Consider the following 19,699-nt stretch of genomic DNA (forward strand, 5'->3'; position numbering starts at 1 on the left):
CATAGATACTCCATCCTGCACAAGAGCATGCAGTGATTGGCTGCCTGCCTCTGCCATCCTCTCTCTCTCTCTCATCCTCTACAACTCTCTTTCTTTTTTTTTTTTTCTTTCTTTCTTTCTTTCTTTCTTTCTACTCAACTCCTGCTCCCAGTCCTATCTTTTTTCTCATTCTGTCTCTTTCTGTTCCGCTTTCATGGTGGAGGAGGGTTGGAGGAGGCTACAGCTCCTCTTGTCTCCTCTCCTCACTGCTGTGTTGCCATAGAAACAAGGCAATGGAGATGTATGTTATGTTTTTTGTTTTGTTTTGTTTTGTTTTGTTTCCAGAAGCAGACAGGGAGCAATGATGGAAGGAAATGAGAAAGAAAGGAGAGAAAAGAAAGAAAGAAAGTGTGATCTGTGCACTGTATTTTCAAAAATGATCATATCACATCAGTCTCACTGCTGGTTTGGGTTTCACCTCCAAAATATCAACTTTTATAGACTTGAGATGTTTCAGGGTTTCACCCTTCAGCTGATGTGAAAACACAAAATGTATTTTTCAACCACCACATCCACATAAACGATCAGATCTGTCTGTTTCTATGATTCAAACCATTTACGACAATTATGTTTGCCACCTCATAACACTGCAAACAATTTCAAGCGTGAAGATGTTTTAAAGTTTATTTTCCGACCTTCCGGGCAGCCATTGGCTTCCAGTCATTTCATTACAGAGAGAAAATAAACAACAGTGGCTTGAGACTTGCTTCTGATGAGTGACAGTGAACTGTGTCTGCATTATGTTTTCACTGCTGCAGTTATGTAAAGTTCTGTTTTATTTAACTGTAAATGAATGAGGTACCTTCACACTAACAGTGTGTCACAAGTCTATATATCTCTCATTAGTTCATGATGGACTAATCACTCATTTCTAAATGTATATGAATGTTTTGATGTGATTAATTAATCAATATCTAAAGGCCCAATAATGACTGATGGCTATCACGTTTTCATCTGGTCAGACAAAACAAGTACGGTGATGAATATTCTGACAAAAAAAATACCATGCAACAATAATAACTAACTAATACAGGAACGATTTAAACAAAAAAAGCAAGCATGATGGCCTAAATAAAGGCAGTTTCCTGACCTGCGAGCTGACTTTCATATCTTACAGATATGAATGGACAAATATGAATGGAGTGAAATCATTTCAGACTGTAAAGCCTCTCGCATACAACACTGAGTACACAGCGCTGCAGTCCTTTGAATACTGCTGAACATAATGCTGAAAAGTTAATGGATAAGACAAACAGAAGTCTGCCAACAAAGCCCACGATAAAACCAACAATGAATTAATCCCACTAACAAGTACTGTCTGTGTTTCCAAAGCCTGATATATCTTCTTCCTACCATGAACAGACACACTGTAGTTCATTCTGACTGAATCCCACATTCACTGTCCTGAACATGGTCCTCAAACAAATGCTAATAACTTTCAGGTGTGCTGTGGCTTTAGTAGACCAGAAATGTCAGCACGTGTAAATGCTGAGTCACTGCCTATCAGCTCCCTGATATGTTCACCGAGCGCTGCAGGGCAGGGAAAAACTTTCTAATTGTGCCTTTGATGACTCAAAGCCAGAAACACATCAAGAGCCAGCGAGACAGGACGACAGAGAACGAAGAAAAGAGAAAGTACGGTGGCAGAGGAAGGCCGAGGAGTGAAACAGCTGACTGAAGCAGTCTTAGCTGCAGAGGAAGTGGAGAGTTTGAAGGAGACACCTATCAGGTGTTTAGCTCCTCCGCCTGGGTCAGTGCACTGAAAAGGTCAAGAGACCATTTTAAAGGTCAGTCCACTACATACAATCTGTACCTGGAACAACAGACACAGCAGTGTTAACAATATTGAGACTCTACGGTGTAACAAGGTGTAGTGTTTCTTCTTTCCTCCATCACTCTTTTTCTCCTACACTCTTTATTGTCTTTGCCAGCCGTGGCAGCGTGGCTGGAATTGTTTTCATTTTGTGAATCGGTGTGTGTCATCATGGCAAAATGTGGTCCTAGAGACACCTTTTGGAGCGGGAACTACCGCAGAAGCAGTTTTGAGTACTTTTCCAGGTGTTTACGTGTCTGTCTGAGGACAGATTTTTGTCGACACGGCATGTAATGTGCCAAAATGAAGGCCTTGTTTGACGACGTGTGTGGTTCAAGGATGTGTGTTTTTCCACCTCGTGCATTTTATCGTCATTACAGAAGTTCTGATCAGTCAGGAACAGGCGTGGATTTTTCTAACCGATGACTAGTGAGTACTCGTGGGTCAGAACGTCAACATGTCGAGCGTCACAGCCGGTGTGATCCCGTCAAAAGAATGTCTCTGGTTTCTTCCTTCCTTCTTCTTCTTTTACTCCTCTACTTCTTCTTCTCTCCTCCTTTCTTTCATTTGATCTCCCTCTTTCCTTCTCTCTTTCTCTCCCTTCTTGCCATTTTTGTCTCCTCATCTTTAACTCACATCTCCCATCTTTTCCTGCTCTTCTCCTCTCTCTCTCCCTTTCTCCCTTCCTTCACACTGCCCTCTCTTCCTTCTCATCTTTCCTTCCCTTACTCATCTTCCTTAACTCCTGCACTCATTTCCCTCCTCTTCTCCTAATCTGTCTCCTCTATGGTCCCTCTTTCCCTTCTCCCTTCAAACCCTTACTCCACATCATTTACTAATCTCCTTTTCTGCCACTCCTCTGTTCCTCCCCTTTTCCGTCATCCTCCCACCTTCTTCTTTTCCTCCATTTCTTTTGACCTTTCTTTTCTTTTACTTCTAAACTTCGCCTCTCTTTCTCCCTATTTCCTGTTTCTGCCTCATGTTTATGTTGTTCGGTCTTTGTTGCTTATTCTACTCATAGAAATCACTAATCATATTCTAAAAAAAAAAAAAGAAAGAAAGAAAGAAAGAAAGAAATCTGCTTGTGATAAAGCTGCAGAGTCACCAAACACAGCACACCGGTATGTAACCATATCTACCAAGACAAAACGTTATGGATACTGGATGAAGTTTGGTTTACGAAAAACCTCTGTGGTCTTTTGCAGCCACTGTTTGTTTGCGTCACACTGAGTGACAACCACAACCCCCCTCTTGAAGACTGAGAGAGAGAGTGGATAAGAGGGCCTTTGGGGGCACATTTCTTCCTGTTCCTATCATCGAGCAAGCATTATCATTTGACATCCTGTGCTCGATCAGTTTCATATTTACCAGCAATCACACAACAGTAGTCCTCAGCACAAAAGGACATTCATCAGTGACCCAGATTCGAAGGGTGACCGAGGTGATGTGACGGTTCAAAGACCTTCGCTGGGGCCAACAGATTGATCACACGCTAACATAAACATGTCAGATGCTCTGCTCAGGGACTTAGTCACACCACGGGACCGCTGGACTCATGTGTGACGTCGCCGGCTGTTACAGAGTCACTTCCCTGAACGATAAGCTGCTCTACTTCTCCATTTGCGAAGGAACAACCAAATTGCTGCTCGTAAACTTGGAGGACAAAAACACACTGCTGACCCGCGGCGCATCGTCAACAAGTCACACAGGCCTCTGCAGAGCAGAGGATAGAGAGCGCTTCCGTTGAGTTAGCTGTTTGGTGACGGTGCTCTGTGGTTTGACGCTGCTGCTTTCTGTGAAAACACAGAAACATCAAGACAAAGAGTAAAGTGTTGACTCGCCCAGATCAAGAAATTAGTGAAGGCTTCTACAGATTAAGACCTGTTATGTTATGAAGAAGTAAGGCAGCATGAGAGTGTGTGTCACATGTAGTCAACTGGACTGAAATCTGCTGTTTTTACTTCTAAAGTGCAGGAATTTGTTGTGTTTTGATGCTCTGTCTCATTTTCAGGGCTGGATTAACTCACTAGAGGCACGCAGGGTAAAATTTGAATGTGGGGCTCATTGAATTGGGTTAAATGCAATTTATTACGCAAAATGTACCGTGGAAATTCGGACATAATGCTGATCTACAAGACAGATGAGAAACCTGGACAAACCTTAAAGGTACTCACTGGACTTTTTGACCACTAGTAGCGCTATGGAGCAATGATTTTAAGAGTTTTACTTAGTTTTACTGACTAACGCATTTGTGTCTTAAGGCCTTTACACACCGGGGCCGTGACGAATAAACAACACGAAATCCTCATCCACGAATATTTCACATTAAAACTGTTCAGACCAGCAGCGATGAGACTTTGCGACAGCTGCAACAACTGTTCAAGAAAAGGTTTGAGTAGATCCGTGATGTACACTGACTGTGATGCACTAAGACTGTATATCAAACAGGGGGACCATCAGTTCGGCAACATCGTGCAGATCATTCGTTGTTCCTCTAGATGGCAACATATACATAAATATACATAAACTTCCTGCCTCAGCGCTGCCCTGGATAGGTTTTTGCTTACGCGCTCAGTATAGATTGTAAAACCTTAGCTTACGTTAGCCAAACCTGCTTTGAACCTGTTGCTTTGCTACCAACTCTACCACATCCAAAAATAAACTACATAAGCTACTTCATACAAGGCGATAAGAAACACACAACCCACAGGTCATCGTGACTTGTGATGCGACGTCTGTTCCGCGCAACATGATTGGTTAATGCTTTCACCTGCGGGGCGAAAAGCTCAGAAAAATCGACAGCACACAAAAAAATTAGCTTAGCTTCTATTAAAAAGAAGCTGGTTGCTTCAGTATTTAGGATACAATCGTTTTCTTTGCTGTGTTTACTCAGAGAAAGTGGAATGAATACATGCCCTCAAAAGCTTGATGAGCTGACTATTAAAGGCCTGTGATTAAAAAATAAAGAATTCTTAGGATGTGGACAAAGAAGCTAAAACATGACATCACTATGTACTAGACATACAGCAACTCACCACAACACCAAAACAGCAGCAACTACCAGACCGAAGAGTCACCGCTGCAGCAGCCACGACAATAAACAAAAATGGCATCAACAAGAAAACATGAGTCCAGTGACAACAAAACCTACAATACAATAATAACGGGTGTAGCGGTAACATCGGTTCCTGGAAGCTCGGCCCACCACTTACACAGCAAAAGGGAGTAGAAGAGCTGGAAAGTAGCTCCACACTGAGCTCCAAATATAACACGAGCCCAAACAAAACTGTAAATCAGATTGTGAAGAACCTCGCATGTGCGGTTCTGATTATCGAGGAATGTTAGAGAGGGGAGAAAAAAAGCCAACAAAACGCGCTGCTGTGAGCTGTGGTTATTATTCCCCGTAGTGCAGGTCAACGTTCAGGATTGTGACACATGGCAGACATGTGCACAAACACATCAGAGAGTGTATCAGTGAGGAGAACACGCCTTAATTTCTTTCTACTGTTCAGTTATTTCAATAAAAATGTCCCGAAGGAGGAGGGTAGAAGAGAGCGAGCGAACGGTTTACCGCAGAGCTCCAGTTCTTAAAACAAAAAACTGTAGGTGTAGCTTTAACATTCCATAGACAGACAGCTAATCTGCACCTGCACCGCTGGACAGATGTGTGACAACTGAGGCTTAAACAAGCGTTCTGCATTGGTCTGCTTGTGAACGTCACTTCATTCATGCGGATTAATGACGCAACTTTGCGTTTTAACAGTTCAGTCTTACGTTTGACTGAAGAGTCCAGATGAATACTTTAATGCATAGAATGCATCCTACTGTCATTATAAGAGCGTGGCTTACAGAAAGAGACACTTTAAGTAAGTCATTTTTTTAAAATTAAAGCCCGATTTAGCCAGAGTGACATTCAAAGGGAGACTGTTCAAAGTTAGGCCACGGTTTCACATCTCATTGTGGTCTGGCAAGGCCACAGATGAACGAGCTTCAGACGTCATTTGAAGAAGGCTGGACAATACATAAATGACAGTTCTGTTTTTCAATCAGACATCAACATGAACGCTTTCCAACACTGGATTAAACATACTTTACCGTTCCCAACCAGAAAAAAAGCTTCTTGAAGCTCCAAACTCCAGTCACTCTCTGAACACATCTGAAGCCATGCAGCTGGAGCAGTATTAATAATGCTGGTACTGTTTAGTTATCAGGCCTTTATTTGAAACAGACTAATATAAGAAAACATTTTGACCTTAAATGCCAAATTTCCTTGGATGTTTTAAGATATACTTTTTTAAGTTTTAGTAAGACATTTCCTTGTTTCCCGGTCTGCTTTTGTTCTAATTTGCTGTTCACGCAAAATCTTCATTTTTCAGCTGACTCTATAAAATCAGATAAAATGTATCTTACACAGCACTACTAGTACATTAATGTGATCACGTCACACTCACCACAGTGGCTGGAGTTTTTCTTTACTCACTAATTAATTGTAGTCAGTTCTACTTTGCAGTTTTTTCCCAAATTGTGAAGTTGATGTCAATGAAACTCAGCGCTTCCTGCGTAGATAGCCTTCAGGCTTTTGATTTAACGCATCAGCAGGAAGTGTGTGGTGAAGAAACGTAATAATTATTTTAAACAGTTGTTGAAATCATCTGTTTTCGGACTCACATCATCATCTAAACGCCTCCGTGTCTGACTGGTCCGATACGTTGAGCCGAACCTTTGAACTGTAAACAGGGTCACTGCTAATGACAAATATGGAAGCCTCCACCAAAAGTAATGACAGGCTGTTTTAAACGGTAGCAAATGAGAAGAGACATGTGTTGACTTCATGTGTTAGTTTTAATGTGTCACATATGATGAACTGTCGGTTTACAGAATCTAGCCCTGGTTCCCACAGGACGCCACATGCTGAATATCATTTGACTGGAATCACAAGAGAACCAAAATCAAGACTTGACCTCCGACCCCTGCCTGATTGCCAAATGCTTGTTTCATGATCTTTATCAGTGTTTGTTTGTCTGTATATTTACAATCAACATTGCAAGATTTAGCTGATTCTGAGCTTTCTTTCGCTTCCACGAGTTAAGATGAGAGGACCTATACCACTTTCACCTCAGTTTGTTAAATATTCAGCTAATGCCAGGAGACAGTTAGCTTATCTTAGCATAAAGACTGGAGGCAGGGGGAAAATACACCTCTTAGCATCGCTACAGCTCACTGATTAACTGTTTTATGTCATCCGCACAAAAAGCATATGAAGTTGTGGTTTTACGCGTAGATACACACAGGGCCAAGAAACAGCTCAGCACATAACTCTGCAAAACCACAACTTGTCTTTTTTTTTTTTCTCCTCAGATTTTGTACAGTTTAAACAAAAGAGATTTAACATGTTAATTGGTGAGGACAGAGCTGGACAGGTACACCGTTATCCCCGAGAGCAGGGTCAACACGCAGCCGCCACGAGCATTATAGTAACATTAGCAGACACACAGCATCTGATAGCACACTACATATAATATGCAAAGAGGAGGTCCAAATATAACATGTCTTTTGTCCCGGTCTGAAGCAGCTGTGCAAAAATCAATAAATCATGCAAATTAGAAGGCAAAGTGCCGCCATGTGACATCAATGAAACTTCAAATGCAAAGGTGGTTATGCAAGATGTAAATTAGAAGTAAGGTGTGAAGACTTCCACACACAAGAGATGAAGTTTTACAGCAGCCAGCTGTAGAGGAGTGCTCTGTTACTTCCCGCTGCCCTTGCTGAATATGTCCTTTTTCATTGTGGTTAAAAACAACCCACAGTTTCCCTGAAAGACATGACTAAAAACAGTCCCAAATAGAGAATGACCGCTGCAGGGCTGCAGTCTCCATTCCCTGTCTACAGTTTGCTCCTCACATACTCTCTTGTTTGGTTTGTCTGTTTTTTTTCACCTTATCCATCACTCATAGACACACATAACAAGGCAGAATTAGAGGAACCAGTCCAATTCCAATCTGTCCTTAGGATCACAAATCAATACGGCAAAGAGCGCTGTCATTCCCGACTGTAACTCAAATCTTTGCCTAATGGCTGCAATGTTCAAACAAAACTGGGAGGATCCAGTATTTGAATATGAACATGTACTGCAGCGGTGTGTGTGTGTGTGTGTGTGTGAGAGAGAGAGAGAGAGAGAGATCATAGGTTGTAATCGCTGCTTGTCGTTTCTCTTCCCTTTATTTTGCATTAAAACAATACCACCAAAAAGGTCTGGCAGCCCAGTTATCTTGTGCTGCTTCTGCTTTGAGAAGGAGCATGACGTGGTGTGTGATCAGCTGATCTGGATCTATACTTTACCCACAGCCTCCTCTGGTTTCTGTGCTGTCCTGTTCCACTGTGTCCGTCCACACACTGCAGATTCCACAGAAGGAAGTCTTGTTTAAGTTTAAAGGACAGTCCACCTCACATTTGATTTCGTAACTGTGCAAGTACAATAAAGCTTGCCCTTTAGCACATGTGCATCAAAACAAAGGACTTTCTAGATCAGTAAAGACATCGTGAGGACAGATTATGAGGTGCTTTTGTGTCTTGAGCAGTTTCCTCTACCTTTGTACAGCCTGTAACTAATCCAATTCTTCTGATTCCAATGTTTAGAGCCATTTTAGAGATGGCTGAGATTAGGATTAGGGCCATGCTTGGGGTTGAGGTCAATTTAAAGAGAACCAGGTTGGATGGTGTGTTATCCATCCACATCAGGAAGCTGAGTTGTGAATACTGCTTTTACAGACGTGGGGGAGTTATGACAGCTGGGCTGTGACGCTACACGCTGATTCAAAAATGGCAGGCTCTCATTAGCACTGAGTACTTAAAGTGAGACTGTCTGCAAAAGAAGGAGCACAGTCTTCCTCCTACAAATGAAAAGTTACATCCATGAGCATTAAAGCACTCCCTTCGTCAACTCAACGCACTCTCAGACACTCTCCCACACTCGGTCTGATGTGACCAGTAGCTTATGGTGCCTAATGTTAGCAACATCTAGATAGCTATTGCTCTGTAAGTGACACTGACACAGTCTCATTTTACATCACTTTTACATACTTCATTCCAATCAGGCAGTTTGGATGCTGCCACGACAGACACATAACAGAGTAATTCATTTCCCTCTGGTGTGTACATGACACAGAATATCTTCTAGCTTTGCAGTGTGTATTGTTGAAGCCCACTGTGATCTGTTTTAGCTCCATTTTGTTTAATGTTTCTTGACACAGTGGAGTGGAGATAAAGACAACTTTGTGTCTTCTCCTGTGGGAAAAAAAGTGCTTTTGGTTGTTGTATTCATTCGTTGTAAAACTGAAACTTCTTCACCTCCCACACGACGCACCAATGGGCACCTTCAGAGATTTGGTGGGTGTTGCCGGCATGTGCAGTGAGCTTCACTTTACAATGACTTGGATCCTGAGTCCGTATGTGTAACAGGGCGTAAGAGTTCTGTGTTACAACAGTTGCTATTTAGTCAAAGTTTAACACGTTCATCCTAATACCCAATGAAAACTACACCCTTTTTTCACCTGGGCGGACACGGACACCAACATGATTCACATATGTTTCAGTACCCAAGGTGCACTGGGTTTAACAAGACAATGAATCGGAATTTGTGAGATTGACAGCACAACATTGTCGCATGTAAAGACAATAAATTTGTACATAATGATGTATGGGGTTTGGCTCTGAAACAAGGCACAAAGGAGAAAAGCAGAAGAAACTGTCGACAACAATGACATCTTTTGAAATTGTGTTGGTGCTAAATGCATCTAAGAAGCAGTGTTGTAAGTTTTTCTTTATTGTACACACTTAAGGCCTAAGCCTAGGCCAACTCCACATTCATTTAATTAAAATGAAATTTGCTTTGCCTTTCTGCCACCCACAAAGAAATGTCAAACCAAACCCAAGCAGAAGAGAAGACATTTCTCTGCAAGCTTATCATCCACATCTAGCAGACAAAACAGGTGTTTTACACAGCCTGACAGGATTTCAATCATCCATTATTTGATAAACATGAAAAGATTAGGGAGCGCGCGAATGTGGCGCAAGCTATTGCCAACAAACACATGGGAGAGGAGATTCTCACATGCTGTCACGTACTCGTCTCTCAGCCCTGACGCATATTCACCCGTCAAAGACGACCACAGAGACACCTGACCCAAAACCAGCTGTTGGCCTGTGCATGGAGACAGCTGACCTGAGACTCAACCTGGGACTGAGATGTGCATCGTCATCATCTACCATGCAGGAAGGTGAAGAAGAGGACAGTGAGGAAGATTTCCACTTTGTAGACAGACACACACGTCATATTTTTTACCTCTGTTTTTGATTATTCTTTGCTAATTAAACACCCACAAGATCTTCAGTGAAAGCAAAAGTGACAATGAGGATCAGACTAATCGGACCTATAAAAAGCACCATCATTAAAATAGATTGCTGATGTGGCTTCTTACGCAATCACTGGACACTTCAGATTCCATACGTGACCGAAAGACAATCAAGTCTCCCTGATTGATTGAAAGGATCCTGACTCTCGCCTTGCTCCAAATAACGAGCCCCTCGTGCTTGCAGCGCAACAAGATTCCTTTCATCTCGGGCCTTTTGTGAGCAAGGCGCAACACAGGAAGTGCTTGCTTGCACTAGCGCCCTTCTTACGCAAATGTGATGTAGGTTAGGTTTCTGACTTCACTTGTAGAAGGCAGGTCTGTCAAAGGAAAGAAAAGTGAGTCACAACTCTCTCCTGTTGCCCAATGAGATCTCTCTCTCGCACACACACACACACACACACACACACACACACACACACACACACACACACACTACTATCTTACATTACATTACATTATTGTGCTAATTCCTCTTAAAGTGCTAAAAATCAAAGAAATTAACAAACACATTTTATACCGACAGCTTCTAAAACAAGACAAAATGATTTAAGTTTCTGGAAAAATGGACTTTGCTTTAACTTAATCCTGATTCATGTGATTTTTGTTAGTGAAACTAATGAAACCCCGTTGGCAGCCAGGCTCGCTTTCACAAAGCTCTTTTCTCACAATCATCTCAATTATTTGCTGTGCGTGGGGATGTTGTTGGAGACGCAGAGTCAACGCTCTTTGCCTCCTTGTTGGAAGTCGTCTCTCCGTAAGAGAGCAGAGCAAATGGGTCAGCATTGTTCTTCTGCCCACATAACCGCTCTGTTCGACATCGAGCACAACAAGTCCACTCAGGAAATGCACATTCATGCTTCGCCCTGAATAAAGCCCTCTTCCTCATATTTCAGCCTTTTACAGAGCGAAGAATATGTGACATCGCCGACAAGCCAACTCGCAGACACATGACCGCTGTATACAGGGTGTCGCCATCCACACATACACACACACATACACACACACACACACACAACACTTTCTGGATAAGTCACCGACATGACTCGATTCCAAACAAAGGAATTGGCATTCACATCATGATTTCTGCCACTGGGGTCTATACAGATTCAGTTTCCTGCCATACAAAGCGGAGTACGGTTCACTAAAGGACAGCTTATGATAAATTCCACCATTCTGAGTATGGTTCATATTTTCTACCATGTAAGAAAGCATGCAGCACTTGAGGCATTCAATTGATGGCTTCAAGGCGCATTGTTACCTTATGGAACAACAACTTTTCCATTAGAGTGTGGGGGGTTTTACAGGATCATTTATGACAGCCAGTCCCTGACAGTTTGGCTCTTTGAAGCAGGAACAATAAAGCGCCCACTGTAAGCAAGTGAGGTCCTGTGTAGCACAAGGCAACAAAAGTGCAGTTTCCAGAATGTCTTTGAAGCCAGACTGAAGTTTTTTTTTTTTTTTTTCTGTCAAACTACTGTTTCCAAGGTCAAGAATAACCTGTCATGCTCAGGCACACCCACAACACTGCCAAAATTGGACACAACACTGCCAATATTGGACAATGCCAAATGATCCAGGGTTATGATAACTGGCTAACATTTATCACTAGAGTTTCTAAAATTCATGCTTTCCACACTGTCTGTGCATGGCAACAACAGTGTATCCGAGGCTAGGGAACGATCTTGGTTATGACAAATGCAGTAGAGTTAGGATATGGTTATGGGCTGACAACTACTACACTTACAGATCTTAATCTGGAGCTGCAGAATTGCCTAATATGTGCGTAATTCTTGGAGAACACATAAACAAAACACGAAGCTGGAAGTGATGAGCTGTTGTGTTGGATTGCGTCTGACTGTACGAGAGTACCAGATAACGTGCTTGCTGAATGTGTTGAGCAACATTTTCTACTGACTGAACTCAAAGGTGATCCAACATAGAAACAGAAAGCTTTCGCATTAGCTGCCTGTAACATTTGGTGTCTGGTGGCCATTACATACAAGTTTGGTTTGGAGTAAACACTGTAGAGGTGGTAGTTAATGTGAAAAATAAGCTCCAATTATAGAAATTTCCAGAAAAAAAAATACACCCTTTATTGTCTGAGTGACAAGAGATCCCTGCGAAGTGGCATTAGAGGAACGCCAGAGCATTTTTAAGGCCAACAACTGCAAGACACTTTCCACGAATTCTGACTCAAGACATGTGGAAATATGTTTTGCCTAATTCCTGCTCCCACAGAGATGATTTCCTGGCTGTCGCTGAGGGCTGCTGTTGACTGGCCAAAGTTCGAAGGCTGCCCTCGTTTCCTGCTGCAACCACAATCAATAAAGACTCACTGATAGGCAGCGGAGCTCACAGCACACACCACTTAAAACCACATCTAGGAAATGTAACCAGAGCGATACCAAAAGGCCCCAACAGCAAGCATTTATGTCAGTGGAGGTTAAATGGCAACTGTGACTTCTTACAAATATAATACAATAGATCCACACGTTCTGCACTCCCTGTCAAAATAGTGTTTGCTGATGTGTTGGCATGGCTCTTGCTATCGCTCAACCAAGAGTCTAACTTAGGCTGTAACGCACGAGTAAAACAAATGAGATGAGAAATGGCAGAGCGGGCAGTAATTGTCGAAAGCCTCGTCTCTGCCAGATGTGACTCGGCTGCGCGTTATCATCAGAAACGATGCGACTGATGCAGCCGCTGATTGAGTGCATGTAGAACAACATAGGTTTCATTCTACAAGATTCCTTATAAAAGTGAAACTTGCGAAACATACAGTAGATCACTTATCACCGATAAGGAAGCATACGCGCCATGGGCAGCTTCTTCTGCTTTTCAAGCTTCAGTAGCTGATTTGTTCATCAACCAACATGTTGTGTACAAAGTTGCATTTTGGAGTCTTGTCTTCGACTCAACCCTGTAGGTGTGTAGATGGTCCAAATCCTTATTACACAGCCAGTTTGGGTCCTCTCCATTTAAAGCTAAAGATGCTTTTGGTTGTCACTGACAACCAGACAACAGAAATGAATAAACCTTATGAGACATAAAACTTGCATCACAATGACATGAGAGCATACACTTGGACGATTTATTGTGCCATGCCTTGCTTAAATTGGCTTTAATTGATATCTACAACAATATATAAATGAAGTCACTTCCATAATCCATAGAGAATTATCACCTGAATCTGCAGCTCCCCTCAGCTTATAGTGAGTCCCAGATCATTGTTCAGTTGCCTGGACCACAACTGTACTGTTTTGGTTCACTCATAGTGTTGATTTTTGGCTGCAGCATGCAGTGGTCTTCAGTGAAAAGCTCTAAAAACCCAGTGTACACTACCTGCTCAGCACCAAACAGCAGACAGACAGAAACAGTCAGTGACGAGCTGGTGGACACAGTGGAGCATTAAGGAGCTTGAGAGCCAGATATTTCCCTCACGAATGGTAGGCACCAAAATCGAAAATAAAAGGGAGTGAATATTGGGCGTACATCATCAGGTGGCCTGAAACAACCCCAAATGAATGAGAATGTTTGCTTAAGTGTCCAGCCTATCAACTTAAAAGACACACAAGACATTAAAAAGGTTGACGTCAATGTTGTGCTTACAACTTATTTCTCCTGCCCTCAAGCTGGCTCTTCCATTGGACGCCTGGAGGAAGTTTGGTGTACACTCAAGATACTCAAGCGGGAACATCCAAGCTAACTCAACACTGCTAAAATGTTTGTAGCCAGCCTTCTTTATTAGTCTAGAATACTGTCCCATTCATGTGCTTGAATGGCGATGCCAAAATGTCAGCAGTAAAACTGAGCTTGTAATGAATGAATGAATGAAAAAAGGCAAAAGCGTGACCTCCAACCAGTGATCACTACGAAGGTCCAAAATACACCAAATCAATTTAAATAGGCATTAATGCATTTTCCCAGCGTACAATTCATTCAGCTGAATAATTTAGATTTGCAGTGGACTAAAGGCAGAAATCTTCCAGTAAACAAGCAGATAAACTGAGCTCAGGTGGGTTTTCCCTGAACTACATCCACAAGCTTTTCCTGCAATGATAACGGCCTCCAAGACACACTGCTGTAAGCAATTCAACACACTCTTCAAGTGTGGGTGTGATAGGCAGACGTCCAAAAAGCCTCTAACAAGGTGTGTTGATAAAACAATGGGCCTGGCTTTATGGAAAATGTCAGAAGTGTTGATAATAACAGAGGGGAAATAAAGGCTTTTGTTGTTTTGGCATTATTCTGCTAAATTACTAACAATTACGATTGATTACCGCAGACATGTCTCCTGCTGTGGATTCCTCCTGGCTGGTGAACATTGACAGGTGATGTCTTAAAAATAGTATAGTATTATACAATAGAAAATAATGAGGCTGTTGAATGTTATGGGAAATAATAAATACTGACTTCCTGAAAAAAAAAAACAACATATATATATATATACATGATTGGATTGCCAGTTAGGTGACTTCACCAGCCTCTCTTCTTTTGCATTTATTACTCCAAATCAGTTCGAATCCACGCATAGCCACATTTGTGATGATATTGGCTTGTTGGCATTGAACTGATACACTGTCTAGGCCCGACAGCCAACCACACAGAACCCACAGGCTGCCACATCAGCAACACAGAGAATGTTCAACCACTAAAGCTAAACTGCCTTGTAAGATTATTATAATAACAATAATACCAACATTACTGAAGATGGCATATCATCAGAGCATTCTTTGCCTCCGTTCTGCACTCCGTCCAGAAGACAGGCGGGAGGCAACACAAAAACACCCGTTTGTTATGGGGATGCAGGACGCTGCAGTAGGGGTTCTCAACTGGTTTCATGTCACACGTCTAACCGGCCCCTCTGACCCCCTGCTGGTGGGTTTTATTTCCAGAGATTAATAAGAGATCTTCGTTGCTTAATAATTCAAATGAAGAGTTTAAAGCCTCTAGAAGCATCCTCTGGCTAAACATTATCCCTCAAGAGACACATACACTCACACCCTTCAGGGACCTCCGTTTGTGGGTCCCCTGCACCCGTGTGTGAGAACCAGATACGTGGTCACAGGTAGGGTGATGCACACGGAAGTGATGAAGAGGAGAGGATGTGGGGGTGCAGGCCGCAGCGACAATGTTTTGCGATATTATCAGCCGTGAAAGCAGTGACACGCTGCCTTCTTGTAAACTGCGTCAATAACAGACTGTGCGTAATCTCATCGCGCGTCTGCTGCGTCCAGACAAGAAAAGACAAACACCAAAGCTGCCTGTGGAATGTGAAACGCAGCATATTATATAGATAGACACACACACACACACACACACACACACACACACACACACACACACACACACAGGAGGCTAGAAAGCAACTCACGGTGGCCGAGGTCAGGCTGCTGTCCGTGAGCGTGAGGTGGTGCGGCTCCCATCTCCGCAAGAACTTGGAGGTGAGGATCTTGCTGAGGAAGGTGCGGGGGTGTTTGACCACGCACACCTGGATGTCCCCCTCGTGGAGCAGCTTGTATCGCATCCCGCTGCTGCTGCAGTGGTGCAGGGACCTCTTGCACGGCCCTGCGCCCAGCTTGGTGTTATTATTCCCCTCCGACATCTCCCCCAGCAGAGGCTTGTTCTCCTCGCACTGATAAAACTGGTTGTTGTGCAGCTCGTTGCCTCCGCCGCCGCCGCCGCCGCTGTTGAAATCCATAGTTCAGTAATCCAACAGTTTATTGTTTCCAAATGTTACTCTCGGGCAGGGGAGGGTGAACGCGTTACGACGACACAAGAATCCTACATGTATAGCCTATAAAAAATAGAAATGGATAAGGTCGTTCGGATCGAGCTGGAGGGGGGGTAGTTACCTACCTACCAACCGCTATAACAGGACCTCAGTTACTGTAGACGCGGCCGAGACAGGCGCAGAAATACCACCAAACAGTGTCTTATGGCCGGATATCCAGGCGGGGGAAGGTTTTTATGATACAGTGCAAATAATCCACCATTTTCCTCCCCGCACAATGCCCCATGAATTGTCTCCACGGTGCGCGTCTCGCCTCCCCCCCTACCACCAACGAGCTATTCAATATGTTAGGGCCATGGCCTTATCCATTCCGTCCGCCCCGGTGCCAAACTGAATAATCCACAGCTAGGAGCGCATGGGAATGACGAGAAAGCGGGCGAAATATCCAATGGCGAGTCTAGGCTCCTCCGTTGGGTTTTGTGGTCATTACAAGCTCACTGGCACGGTTTCCTTTTATTCAGTCTTTTCCCCTATCTTGGTGTAAAGGAGCCAGCACTCTCCGGCAGCGCCGAGCCGATTGGTCCTTGCTCGTACATGTGATACCGGACTGACGTCAATGGGGAGGCGAGCGGATGAGCCGTGTGTCTTTTGCGCTTGACTGTCTGCCGAGGGCGCACGCTCACCCCCCCCACCCTCAAAAAAAAAAGAAAAAAAAATGGAGGAGGGAGCAGGGACTTCTTGTGAATCCACTTCTTTTTCCCTTTCGCTGGAAATGATGCAGCTTGTCGACATCAGATGTGGAAAATGATCTTGCGAGAGTAAGTAGATCTGTCATGTGTTCAGAGTAATGGCGCAAACGTATTACCATCAAAATACCAAAAGTTAATTATGCAGAATGATCCATTTCAGAATAATGTACAATATATTATAAGATTATAATTATGCATTAATGTGTCCGGTGCTGGGTAGCTTGTGAATCCCCCCGGGATCAATAAAGTTTTATCTCAATCTATAGTATTACAGTTTATTTGTTAATTGTATTTTTATTATTAATCAGAATCTGCAAAGTTCTGACATATATATACATGTAGTGGAGTAACAAGTACAATATCGAAAAGCGGTGGAGTACAAATGTGAAGTAGCAGAAAATGGAAACACTCAAGTCAAGTACAACTGTTTCCAAGCTGTATTTAAGTACAGTACCTTCAGTTACTTTCCTCAGCTGGTTATCATATGCATCATTTTTCAGAGAAGGAGTACAGAGAAGAGGATTATTGACAACGTGGGTGAGTTTATTATGAGGCAAGAGTCGGGGACATGACGTCACTCAGGTAGAGTTTACTGACCCTGTGGGCTGAGATAAATCTGAATGATCTGTAACATAAGAAATTCAGACATCATGCATTTCTTGGAAGAAAATTCTACCACTTTTCCTTATAATATAAAGCCATGGCATTTATACTACTTTACCACAACAAAACTCAATACTGGGCACAAGTATATGTAATGTATTTATCTGTTCAACCAAGACTAATGAGACTAACATAACAAAATTCTGTTTGTCAACCAAGGCCACAGTGAGGATTTTAGAATTACTGATGTGACACGTCCCCCAAACTATTCTATTACACTTCTACTGTTAGAGTTTTTATGTACTTGTGTTTTTTTCCCTGAATGTTGTCAAATCTTAACACATTAAGTTTAACCATATTGAATAAGCTTCTACAATATCCACCATGTGTGAATTTTAATTGTAGAACATAAACTCCATCCACGTTGCTAAAACCCACACATTTACAATAAAATGACTTGCATAGATGTGTTTTTTCGTTATCTTTTTATACAGCTGTGTCTAAAATTTGGTTCATGTTCTGTCTGAACACACCTTCAGGATGATTAAAAAAAAAACAAAACAAAACATTGATTTGTCCTATAGCACAATTTGGCCAAAATTACCATTTACATACAAAAATAAGTAATTTAAAAGGTTATAGGAAAAGAAGCACATTCAGGCTCCCCAGAGTATAAACCCTTTCCAATTTGGACACTCCTTGAATTTTCTCCTATTGCCACCACATGGTCAGAATTTTAAGTTTGAACACAAGGTCTAGTGTTCAGTGCCATGAAACCTGATCCCCAGAGTATCAACCTTGTTTTGACCACGAGCCAAAATTTCCACATGCACGAGATATTACATAATAGGCTGATTGCCATGACTTTTGTTGAATACATTCATGGTTCCCAGAAGAAGAACCCTATAGAATTTTGTAACAGGTAAGGTTGGGACCCAATTGCAGCACTACCTGAACACGGAAGTGTCCGTCTGGAGTGAATGACAGCTTCTGGAAATGTTTGGCAAGCCAAACAATTGACAGTTCCAATTAGTAACAGATCCAAACGTAGTCAGGTACAGAAGGCTAAGGTAACTACCAGGGGGCAGGAGAGCAGACGAAGTCAGAGGTAGTTACTTAGAGGAAAGTGGTCAAGGAACTGAAGAATGGAGGGCTGGACAGGAGCGCAGCAGGAAACCTCAGGCAGGTACCCTGGGGACTGGGTAATGGTGAAGCAGATAACCTCAGGCAAGCAGCCTGAGGACAGGCTGTGGAAAGTGCAGGAGACCTCCGTCTGAGGTCAGGCCTCAGGTCTCAGGCCTGAGAGCTGAGCTGATGGGGGGAATGGCACAGGAGATCTAACCAGAGGCCGGCAACAAAGGCAAAACCACTCTGGAGGTCTAGCAGGCAGCAGACGAAGGCGGAACCTCTCTGGAGGTTGGCTGGGAGGTCAGCGACAAAGGCAAAACCCTGCTTCCTTCCTGTGTCTTGACAGCCAGTTGTGTCCCCCAGAATGGAGACCCTTGGGACTTGGGCAGGAAACTTGCCAACTCAGGAACAGAACATGGCTGGGGGTGAGAAAGCTGCTGGCTAGCTAACTCATTGGCTGGAGTTAGCAAGAAGCTAGCAGACTTGTGGCTAGTTGACTCAGGGACTGGTGTTGGCAGGGAGCTAGCAGGCCAGTGGCTAGCGCACTCTGAGGCTGGAACTGGAAGGGGGCTAGCAGGCATTGGACTTGTTCAGCTAACTCATCCAGTGCCTGCATCCCAGCTTCTGCGGATTGTCTGGCTGCAGCAGATGTGGGGATCAGGACTTCATGGTGCTGGAGGATGCCCTCGATCCTCTCAGGTGGAATCTGCAGGACCCATGCCAGATTGTACTGTAACATGTAAGGTTAGGACCTAATTGCAGCACTCCCTGAACACATAAGTGTCTTAGAGACTTAGATGATGCGGGCTTGAGGCTCCGTCCGGAGTGAACGACAGCTTCAGGAAATGTTTGACAAGCCAGACAATTGACAGTTCCAATCAGTAACAGATCCAGGAAGGGCAAGGCAACAAACACAGCCAGGTACAGAAGGCTAAGGTAGTTACCACAGGGCAGGAGAGCAGACAAAGTCAGAAGTCAGAAGTCAGAGGCAGTCAAATGGTAATTGCTAGAGAACAGAGAACAGTCTGGCACTGTGTGAGTGTGGGAGGCCAGCTTAAATACTAGAATGATTGGGAATGAATCTCAGGTGTGTGATCAGCTGAGCGGACAGGTGGGTGTGGCTGGCAGGAGAGTGAGTGGAAAGGTATTGACTGAGCATGTGCACGGATGAAGGAAAATGGCAGCAGGACTGAGACTCAATATACTGTGACAGAATTTAGTA

At 43.3% G+C, this 19,699-nt stretch overlaps 1 protein-coding gene across 1 annotated transcript in view; it reads right to left on the reverse strand.

The window, feature by feature from the left end:
* Window positions 1–16,583, reverse strand: part of cmip (c-Maf inducing protein) — a 42,890-nt gene extending 26,307 nt beyond the window's left edge. The window contains exon 1 of the mRNA XM_076732434.1: window positions 15,638–16,583. Coding sequence (XP_076588549.1) covers window positions 15,638–15,964 — 327 coding nt within the window. The 5' untranslated portion in view covers window positions 15,965–16,583. The remainder of the gene's footprint in view (window positions 1–15,637) is intronic.
* Between the last annotated feature and the right edge of the window lie 3,116 nt (window positions 16,584–19,699).

This window comes from Chaetodon auriga, chromosome 6 (assembly GCF_051107435.1).
Source record: "Chaetodon auriga isolate fChaAug3 chromosome 6, fChaAug3.hap1, whole genome shotgun sequence".
In the NCBI taxonomy this organism is placed as follows: Eukaryota; Metazoa; Chordata; class Actinopteri; order Chaetodontiformes; family Chaetodontidae; genus Chaetodon; species Chaetodon auriga.